The following is an 11,399-nucleotide window of genomic DNA, read 5'->3' on the forward strand; positions in this document are numbered from 1 at the left end:
TCTTTCTTTCTTTCTTTCTTTCTTTCTTTCTTTCTTTCTTTCTTTCTTTCTGTTTCTTAATTTTATTTTTTTAATTTACATCCAAATTAGCATATAGTGCAACAGTGATTTCAGGAGTAGATTCCCTAATGCCCCTTACCCATTTAGCCCTTCCCCCCTCCCACAACCCCTCCAGTAACCCTCTGTTTGTTCTCCGTATTTAAGAGTCTCTTATGTTTTGTCCTCCTCCCTGTTTTTATATTATTTTTGCTTCCCTTCCCTTAATGTTCATCTGTTCTGTGTCTTAAAGTCCTCATGTGAGTGAAGTCATGTGATATTTGTCTTTCTCTAATTTCGCTTAGCCTAGTACCCTCTACTTCCATCCATGTTGTTGCAAATGGCAAAGTTTCGTTCTTTTTGATTGCCGAGTAATACTCCATTGTATATATGTACCACAACTTTTTTATCCAGTCATCCATCGATGGACATTTGGACTCTTTCCATACTTTGGCTATTGTTGATAGTGCTGCTGTAAACATTGGGGTGTATGTGTCCCTTCAAAACAGCACATCTATATCCCTTGGATAAATACCTAGTAGTGCGATTGCTGGGTCGTAGGGTGGGTCTATTTTTTAATTTTTTGAGGAACCTCCATACTGTTTTCCAGAGTGGCTGCACCAGCTTGCATTCCCACCAGCAGTGCAAAAGAGATCCTCTTTCTCTGCATCCTCGCCAACATCTGTTGTTGACTGAGTTGTTAATGTGAGCCATTCTGACAGGTATAAAGTGGTATCTCATTGTGGTTTTGATTTGTATTTCCCTGATGATGAGTGATGTGGAGCATTTTTTCATGTGTCGGTTGGCCATCTGGACGTCTTCTTTGGAGAAGTGTCTATTCATGTCTTTTGCCCATTTTTTCACTGGATTATTTGTTTTTTGGGTATCGAGCTTGATAAGGTCTTTATAGATTTTGGATACTAATCCTTTATCTGATACGTCGTTTGCAAATATCTTCTCCCATTCTGTCGGTTGCCTTTTAGTTTTGCTGATTGTTTCCTTCGCTGTGCAGAAGCTTTTTGTTGATGAGGTCCCAGTCGTTCATTTTTGCTTTTGTTTCCCTTGCCTCTGGAGACGTGTTGAGTAAGAAGTTGCAGTGGCCAAGATCCAAGAGGTTTTTGCCTGCTTTCTCCTCAAGGATTTTGATGGCTTCCTGTCTTACATTTAGGTCTTTCTTCCATTTTGAGTTTATTTTTGTGTATGGTGTAAGAAAGTGGTCCAGGTTCATTCTGCATGTCGCTGTCCAGTTTTCCCAGCACCACTTGCTGAAGAGACTGTCTTTATTCCATTGGATATTCTTTCCTGCTTCGTCAAAGATTAGTTGATCGTACATTTGTGGGTCCATATCTGGGTTCTCTATTCTGTTCCATTGATCTGAGTGTCTGTTCTTCTGCCAGTATCATACTGTCTTGATGATTACAGCTGTGTAGTATAGCTTGAAGTCTGGGATTGTGATGCCTCCTGCTTTGGTTTTCTTTTTCAGGATTGCTTTGGCTATTCAGGGTCTTTTCTGGTTCCATACAAATTTTAGGATTATTTGTTCCAGCTCTGTGAACTAACCTATTTTCTTGATTATTGCAGTTGCCTTGTTAAAAACTTCACATTTAAGTAAGATATGATTGAAGAGAACATTTCAAGGTTAACTTGACAAGTGTGGAACTTTTTTGTTTTTAGGAAAAAAATGTAAAACAAATTAACTTCTGAACAGAGTAAACCTGGGGGAGAAAAGGCGTACAATAGTACTTGTGTTATATATGCGACTTTGGAAGTTGGACTCAGCTTGCAGAGAGTCAGAGACAGTACTTGTTTCAAACAATAAGCAATTTGAAAGCTGTTTTAGAATTGGCTAAAAGTTTAAAAAATATAGATTGCTTATACAGTTGATAGCATTAACAGTTCCACTGAAGCTGATTAGAGAACATACTAAGTGCTTGAAAGATGGATTGTGGCTGTAGAGATGGAAGGAGTGCTTTGCAATCTGCCAGCAGTATCCTTTTTGTTTTGTTTTTTTTCAGAATAAAAATGGAAAGAACTTGATTATGGGTAGAGCTCTGCTCATCTCATTACCAGTAGAGCTTTTGAAATAGTAATGGCTAACTTTTATGCGGTACTTACAATGAGCCAGACACTTCCCTGGGTATCTCACATGTTTTAATTTGTCTAATCTTTACAACAAACTATGAAATAAGTGCTGTTATTATCCCCCCTTTTGCACATGTGGGAATAGAATGCTGTGTAATGTCAGCCTTGATTTTGTACTCTCCAGTTTAAGTAGTCTTTTAACCAATTGACCTTGGGTTTAATTTACTGGAAATTTTTGATTCATAAAAAATATCAGAGATTATTTACATTAATTATATGCAAAAGAAAATATTATTTTTGGTAAACCTTTATTTTTTTTTAGTGATCTGATTTTAGGAGTGTATGTTATTAGCTTGTATGAAGATCTGGAAACTCTATGAAATTTAGAGACTTTATGTGAATAAATTTAGTGACAAATGTGAGTAAATTTTGCCAATAATTAGAAAAACAATCTCACTTTTCCTATGTCTAAAGTCAAGTGGCTGGTAGAGGATCTCTAAAGTATTTTTCATTTCGAAAATTATATGACTGCACAGTCAAAACTATATTACTGGGTATATGGGAATACTATGTGCTCATGTTAGTAATTGAAACAAAATTCTCTTCATGTAGGTTTTGAGACAGATGCGAAAGTTGCCCTGGCAGGACCAAGAAGTGAAAGACTATGTTATTTGTTGTATGATAAACATCTGGAACGTGAAATATAATAGTATTCATTGTGTAGCCAACCTCTTAGCAGGACTGGTACTCTACCAAGAAGATGTTGGAATCCATGTTGTGGATGGAGTTTTAGAAGATATTCGATTAGGAATGGAGGTACTAAGTACTTTCTTTAAAGGCATCAAATTGGAGTTTGGAGAATTTAAAGAGCTTTTAAATTTGATTATTGAAAAATAATAATTTGGAAACCTTCCTTTCCCTTCCCCTTATGATGTCAATTTACTATTACTTCTTCAGAGTTAGTGTTTTCTTCGAAAACCCTTTTGTCTCAGATTTCCTGGTCTTGCAGGCTAATGCTGGAGAGGTTTTTTTTTGCCTCTTTCTCAAGTTCAGTCAGGCTTTTGAAAGATTGTAGTTTTTTTATTATTTCTGGGGCACAGTTAGGACTCAAGTGATAGGTGTTTCTAAAACTCTTAATTAGGAGAATTGGTAATCATTCAATAATAATTTCTGTAAACAGTTTTCTGTAAAGAATTTCTGTATGTATATAATTCATGAATTACAGAAAAATTAAGTTTTGGGGGCTTATAGGGAGAATTACATTTTAACTGTTTTGTCAACTCATTTAATGATAGCTTAATACTGAGTTTAGTATTTAACTTGTTCTTTTTGTAAAACATTTTAAACATAGCCATTTCTTTTTTTTTTTTTTTTTTAACGTTTATTTTATTTTTTGGACAAAGAGAGAAAAAACATGAACGGGGGGGGGGCAGAGAGAGAGGGAGACACAGAATCGGAAACAGGCTCCAGGCTCTGAGCCATCAGCCCAGAGCCCGACGCGGGGCTTGAACCCGCGGGGCTCGAACCCACGGACCGCAAGATCGTGACCTGGCTGAAGTCGGACGCTTAACCGACTGCGCCACCCAGGCTCCCCTAAACATAGCCATTTCTTAGAGAAAGAATACCCAGTGATGATCACTTTATTTAGAAAAGAAGGAAAGAACCCGCTATTTTTTCTCTGTTTAGTATTCTTTCAGTAATTGATATTATCAAGTGACAGAGGAGAATTTTACCTCTTTTCAAACACATTACTATTCTTTAATGGAAATCTGTGTTTGTTTTTCCTTTAGGTTAATCAGCCTAAATTTAACCAGAGACGTATCAGCAGCGCCAAGTTCTTAGGGGAACTTTATAATTATCGAATGGTGGAATCAGCTGTTATTTTTAGAACTCTTTATTCTTTTACTTCATTTGGTGTTAACCCGGATGGCTCTCCAAGTTCACTAGACCCCCCTGAGCACCTTTTCAGAATTAGGCTAGTGTGCACTATTTTGGATACCTGTGGCCAGTACTTTGACAGAGGTTCTAGTAAACGAAAACTTGATTGCTTCCTTGTATACTTTCAGGTATGTAAACTAAAATACACAGTTTCGCATTCAGTGCTTTACTGCGGTTACAAAAATACTAGAGAAGAGATGCTATAGCATTCACATATCACATGTAAGATGTGCTCATCATTTGATTTACTCCTGCTGCAAGGATGTAGAGATTAAAAAATATATGATGAATTCTATTATATAAACATTCTACTTGGCATTGTCACTTTTATAATTGACAGTAATTCATCATTAGTTTGGAAATTATTTTGGTATAGTTTATAAATTTGGTAAAGTAATTTATGGATTATGGTATTTGGTATGGTAATTATGCATTAAATTACTTGTGGTTTTTTTGTACATCTCATAACATTTTTAACTCATTTATGTTGTTTTTAAATCTAAAATTCTTGTTTCTAAAGGATTTAAAATTTTTTTTTAGAAAAAACTGTCATTTTTGGAAAATATGTTGTTTTCAACACAGGAAAAAATATTTGTTCATTCATGGTAAATTCTTGGGTTGTACTTTTCATATCTTAATTTTAGTTAATTATGTAAACTTGTAATTTAGAGGAAGTACAGTATAAATGAAATTCAGATACAAATATGGAGACAGTTCTATAACTTCTATGAAGTTGGTGTTCCAAAAGTTAACTTATAGGTTGGTTGTTTGGAAACTACTCTTTCCCATATAATACAGTGTTATAAATACTGATTAGGGTTAGCTCTTCACTATCAAATTCTCCAGGTGTTACTGAAATAAAGTACCACAAGTACCATTCAATTCTATATGATCATTCCATTCTGTATAATCTTTTGTTAGTGTTTTCTTCCTTTATTTATTGGTGAAGAAAATAAATCTAAAACTATAATTTTTGAAGTGTCAAAACTACCTCCACATAGTGGCTGGTGTTAGATGGGGGGTGAATACTCTCAGGGAAGAGCAGTTTGTTAACTTTGTTCTGCCACCGTACCTGTGCAGTAGAGGACGACATGTCACTCCTTTTTTTTCTTAGTTGATAAGCAGAAAATGGGGAGGAGAGTTTTGGAAATTTGAGAGTGACATTGCCTGTTGTATGTAAGGACTATCTTAAGTTGGAGACAATCTGTTTTTGAAAACCAAAGATTTGCTACAAAATGTCACCTGTAACTATCATCATCAAAAGTAAACTCTCTTTCAGAAGTGTGTTCCTTATTTGCATTTACTCTGAAATCCTAGACTGAGAGAAAAAAGCCACTTAGAAATATCCAGGAACAAAAGGAGACCAAAGTATTTTCCATACTGATTAGTCGGCAGAAACGTGTAGTAGGGTGTACCTAGGAAATAACGAATAAGGAGTGAGTGAGGCCGGGGAGATGAGGGCAGTGTGTTCTCCCAGGACAGAGGATGTACAGTGAAGTATGGGAAAGCCAGATGGAAAGTATCACCTGCAGCAGTGCTTCTAAACTTCATTATGAATATGCACCACCTGCAGGTATTGTTAAAATGTGATTCATTCGGTCTGGGGTGGGGGCCTGAGATGCTGCATTTCTGACAAGCTCCCATTTGAGGTCCACACTCAAACTGGAAGAAGAGAATGAAAGCACCCAGAAGAATACCTGTTTATATACAAGCAAATTTTTGGGTTGTGCTTTTTAGTTAAACTAAATGTAGGAATTACAAAGTATGAAATCAAATGAAGGAACCAGGCTAGGAGAAGAAAGGAAGGATATCTAAACAGTGCCATATACGCAGTGGATGTTCAATGAATGCTTGCTGATTAATGATTTTTTTGTATTTCAGAAACTGTATTTTCAGATACTTTAATTGACCTTTTAAAATTAAAATCAAAGCAGGTAGTATAGAGAAAATGATGAAAATGTATCAAAACTATGGCTTTGAATCTGGTTGTTTTGTAAAATCAGTATTTAAACCTGGTTTGGGAGTGGGGTTTCTGCCTTGTGTCAGTACCTAGAAATTTATTTGATATTTTATTTATGATTTTAACTAAGTAACATCACAATACAGATTATTATTTGAAAGTATTTTGGTTAACAAGTTCTTAACTGCTAAATTTATTTTTGATTTGTTATCAGCGTTATGTTTGGTGGAAGAAAAGTTTGGAGGTTTGGACGAAAGACCATCCATTTCCTATTGACATAGATTACATGATCAGTGATACACTAGAACTGCTAAGACCAAAGATCAAACTCTGTAATTCTCTGGAAGAATCCATCAGGCAGGTACACGACTTGGAACGAGAATTCTTAATAAAACTAGGTAAGCAACTAATTAAAGAAAATGAAGATGATATTTGGCAGATTGTTTTTAGAATTTGCTTCATATTATCAGAGTTTGCTTTTGTATACTTCCTATTTTCAGTGTTGAGTGTTACTTAATAGTGTTAGGTGAGACCTGGGTGGCATATTTGATTTCACTGAATAATCCCAAATTGAAGGAAAGCGGTCATGTAAGTAGGGATGGAAAAAAACACAATCCTGTTAGCCTTTCTTAATTTCAGGACTTTTGGTTGCTAGTACAAAGTACTTTTGATTAAAGCATCTCTTATATATACAGTATGTATGTATTTTCAACAAGTATTATTTCCTAAGACAACCTGGGCATGACACTGTAGGGAGGAGTATCTGTTAGAAGTTTGGAACTACCTTGTGGTATTTCAGACCTAATTCCCTGGGAGAGTTGTCTCTTTTTCTAAGGACTAGAGAAAATGTGAGAAATAACGTGTTACAGGAGACTTGGTCTATTTACTTTCTCCACATCCCTCTGCAACTATTCTGGAATAAGAGTTAGCTCTTGAACAGTTCCCACAAGGGACTAAATGAGCTGACTAACTTTGTCAGTGGAAATAACTGGAATGAGGTGTAGTCTTTCAAGTCTTGTTTGCTTGCTAATAGTTCTTAGCATGTTAGTATGTTTTAGTGTAGTCATTTCAAAGTGACATGCTTTTAGGCTGTTAAGCTAGTGTTTTATTTCCTCCTAGCACTCAGCACCCATATGTCTGTCGCCGAAAGATCCTTAAGTTTCACCGGTTACGCTAATTGCATAAATTTACTATGTTGCATATATGAAAAACTACTTTTCATGGCAAAGGCATTTGTGATTTTTTTTTTTCCTTTAAAACTGTTTTTCTTATTATATCCAGCATTTTAATAGAATTTCTTTCTCCAAAGATCCGTCTTCCTTTGGAGAATATGATTACTGTATCTAACTGAGCAGTATTTTTAAAGGTGCTACCGATTGTGTAACTATTGACTTTTCTACCACTCCACCCACAAGGACATATGTGATTCTTTTGTTCTTTGAACTTTGTCCCAAGTCAGCACTTTTTTTCCCTTTTCAGATTTCCAATTGTATAAAATGGTCATTTCAAGCAAAGTACTTATTTATCTACTTATTTATTTCATTTACTTAACATGCTTTAATATAGTTAAGTCTTAGTCTTGTTTCCCCAAAACTTTCATGAATGGTTCTCTCTGTGTAGTGGGCATGAGATAGCACTAGTTTGCACCCAGTTTGATAGCAGCAAAGAGTGTTGTATGCATTATCCTTTGTAGAGCAAAGGGTTAAATGAAAGGACCGCAAGCTTCTTTTGAGGGGTCTGTTCCTGTTTAGAATATGGCAAGGAAAAAATAGGCCACCATTTGTGAATGAAATTCTAAAGATGATGGCAACTGGAATCAATATGCTCCCAAGTCCCATTTTTCTCTTGCTTTAGAGTCTAAATATCAGGAAGCAGATGTACATGAATGAATCTATATTATATTATAGATTATATTATATATATATAATATATATTGTATTAAATCTATATTTCCTATTGATAGATAATACAGTATCCTTGATAGTTTTTTTTTGTTTTCAAGCACTTTGTAAATTCTTTATTATTTTAACTTTATAACAACCCAATGTAAACCTAATAGTTAATGAGAAAGCACTACAAAATTCCCTAAGATTTTTAAGTCATTTTTAATATTATTAGAAGTAGTACTTATTCATGGCAGAAATCCTGAAAAATACCGAGAAAACAAAAATTACATATTTCATACATAAGAACAATCATGTGTTAACATTTTTTGGTACAGGTTCTATTCTTTTGAAATTTTTTCATGTTTGTAGTTATATTACCGGATTTTTTTCTACCTAATACTTAAGAAATTTCTTCCTGACATGAAATATTTTTCTAAGTCTTAATTTTTTTTTAATTGGTTATATTCCTTTGTATGAATGTGCCATAATGTATTTAATCTTGTTGTTTGATACTTAGGCTGTTTCCAGTTTTACATTAGTATAAATAACATTTCTGTGTGATTTTTGTGTGCATCTTGGTTTTCTCAAGAAAGACATAGAATTATTGGCTCAGACATTCTCTTCCAGTTTAAGAACAAAAAACAAAGTGGTAATAGGCAATATAATTTAATCAGGCATGGAAGTTGTAGACTATAATAATATAAGGAACAGAAATGAGGGAAACAGAAGTGAAAAAAAAAGAAGACTCATGAGTAAATTATAAAGCCAACAGTGTATTTCATAAATGAGAAACAAATTCAGTAGAATAGAATAAAAGGCCTAGAAGCATCCCCAATTAAATATAAACTTATTTAGTGTATAATAAACTAGGAATCTTAAAAAATAGCATAAGGGCAACAGGTTGGCATATAGGAGGAAAACTGATATAGAGCCACATCTGATATCTTCAAACTCCAGATGGATTAAGGAGCTAAGTATTTATTTTTAAAAAGTTTAAAAAGATATATGATTATCAAATATTTGGAGGTGTTAATTTTCCCAAATTCTAAAGCAATTGAAGAAAGCACACACATGGCCACAGATCTAGGTGCTTAAAGCTTTTATACCATAGAAAAATAACTGAAATTAAAATGAGGACAGTTTGCATGTCAGGTTTGTTTCAGTTACATAAAGGGCACAGGCAAATTGGTAATAAATTAGAATATCCCAAAAAATAAATGAACATGATAAGGGAAGGCGGGGAGAGTAAGTGTTCTTACTGAGTGCTGCCTGATGCCAGAAATCAAAGACTGTGCTCTCTCTGACATGTTGAGTATGGGAAGAAATGCTCAACATGTCTAGTAAGCAGAGAAATATAAACTAAAGCAGTCTAAAAGAAAGTATTACAGTTACTACTATCTCGGTTATGAGCAGGAAAACTGAGGCACCAAGCAGCGTTTTATTGTTTGTCTTTTGTATTTTTATCCCTATGTCCTGTGGGTATACATTTTTATTTCATTGTTTATTTTAGATTGACAGTGTCCTCGGGGTCAGCAGTAGGATAGTTCCTATATACCGTTTAGTAAATGCAAAATGTATTTATAAATTGCTTTTGAAACTGACTTGCAATGCAAATGCAAATGTGTTAAAAATGTATGTATTTTTCTTAGAAATTAGGAGTATGACTATCAAAACAAAGTGACTTACAAGTTATAGTTCTTCCCAACCTGCATGTTTTAAATGGCTGTAACAAAAGCGTAAAAATAGCCCATGCCATGTGAATTTATCAGTACATGATATTTTTACCGAGAATGTTTAGATTTAGACAGTCGTGGGGTGCCCAGGTGGCTCAGTCGGTTGAGTGTCCCACTCCAGCTCAGGTCATGATCTCACGGTTTCTCAGTTTCAGCTGTGCATTGGACTCACCGCTGTCAGCATGGAGCCTGCTTCAGATCCTCTGTCCTACTCTCTCTACTCCCCCCCCCCCCACTCGCTCTCTCAAAAATATACCTTGAAAGAATAGATTTAGACAGTCGTGACTTTAAATTTTTTGCCTTTGATAACTTAATTTTTTTGTTTGTCTGTTTGAAAGAGACAGAGTGCGAGTAGGGGAGGGGCAGAGAGAGAGGGAGAGAGAATCCTAAGCAGGCCCTGCGCCGCCAGCGCGTAGCCCAGTGCAGGGCTCACAGCCACAAAACCCCGAGATCATGACCCAAGCAGAAACCAAGAGTTGGATGCTTAACTGACCTAGCCACCCAGACACCCCTCTCTTTGATAACTTAGAGAACAGTCAAATATTGTTTCTTAAAGTCTGTATAAATGAATAAGCAAATAAAATTTATATATGTAAAATCTAAATTTGTGTCTGTGAAATCTAGAAAGTGATGAGAAAATAAATATTTAAGTTAATGGATTCTCATTCTGAGACACCAGCTTCTTTTCTCAGCATTAATTTTCCTTTCTCTCTGAGCATTATCCATCTTTTCTTAAATTTTATTTCCAAACTTGAATGTACCTACTTTAATCACTCTGTACACTCACGTTTTTGTCAGTTTAGTTAACTTCTTAGACTTAAGACACTGGAATAATTTTTTTTTAATTTTATTGGTTAGTTAATTATTGAAACTCTCTGAACTTCAACATTCCTCATAAAATGAAAGAGTTAAATCATTTCATGTTTGCTAAAGTTTCTTTTTGCCCTAATCATCTAAGAGTCTGAATAAAGTATTTATTAAACACCTGTGTGTTTATCAATATATGGCCTCTGACAAGTTTTGAATGTATAAAACAAGGTCTTTGTAGTGAAGGGTCTTATAATCTGATGTCATGTTTTATGAAATCTTAGAAAAAATACTACATGGTGTATCCTTAGATGAAAAGTGCCATGAGAAATTCTCCAAGAGCTTTAGGAGCAGATAGGAGGAAGAGTAATAGATTCAGGTACTCATTATGTGTATTCAGGAAGTAAAATTTAGACTGAACTTAGAGAATGTATAGGACTTGAAAATACATAGTGAAGGATACTCTGCATTGAGAAGAGTTTCTGATGAACAAGATTGCAAGATAGTATGCTTTGTGACAGAAGAGGCCCAGCTATAGGAGAAAGCTAGAGAGAGACAAGGGGAAAGTCAGATCAGATGAGACATCTTGAAAGTAGAGGGAGTCGTTTGGAATTCCAATGTTAACTAAGAATTGACTAGGCAGTGAGATGTGACTGAACATAGGAGGTGGGAGCAAATTCAAGCCCGGGGTTTCCCTTAGGAGGAGAATGCTGTTACTGAGGAAAAAAAATTAAGCACTTTGGTGACATGCCTTTGGCTCCTTCCCTTAGTCTTAATTTGCAGACATTCAAATTGATAGCCAAATGTGATTTCTCTTACATGGTTGAAGCGGCATTTTATGTGCTAGTACTTTTTGACATGTTCATCTGAGATGGAGATAAACAGAAGCTGGAAAAAAAGTACACATATATGTGTGTGTGTGTGTGTGTGTGTGTGTGTGTGTGTGTGTGTGTGTGT

The 11,399-nt window shown here is 35.1% G+C and overlaps 1 protein-coding gene across 2 annotated transcripts in view; it reads left to right on the forward strand.

Annotated features, from left to right (window-relative positions):
• The window catches only part of UPF2 (UPF2 regulator of nonsense mediated mRNA decay), a 113,692-nt gene that overhangs the window by 75,033 nt on the left and 27,260 nt on the right, over positions 1 to 11,399 (forward strand). For both annotated transcript variants that reach the window (XM_040451453.1, XM_040451454.1), the window contains exons 13-15: positions 2,731 to 2,934; positions 3,909 to 4,184; positions 6,231 to 6,414. In XM_040451453.1, coding sequence (XP_040307387.1) covers positions 2,731 to 2,934; positions 3,909 to 4,184; positions 6,231 to 6,414 — 664 coding nt within the window. The remainder of the gene's footprint in view (positions 1 to 2,730; positions 2,935 to 3,908; positions 4,185 to 6,230; positions 6,415 to 11,399) is intronic.

Source organism: Herpailurus yagouaroundi, unplaced genomic scaffold, assembly GCF_014898765.1.
Source record: "Herpailurus yagouaroundi ecotype Mexico unplaced genomic scaffold, PumYag 203, whole genome shotgun sequence".
Taxonomy (NCBI): domain Eukaryota; kingdom Metazoa; phylum Chordata; class Mammalia; order Carnivora; family Felidae; genus Herpailurus; species Herpailurus yagouaroundi.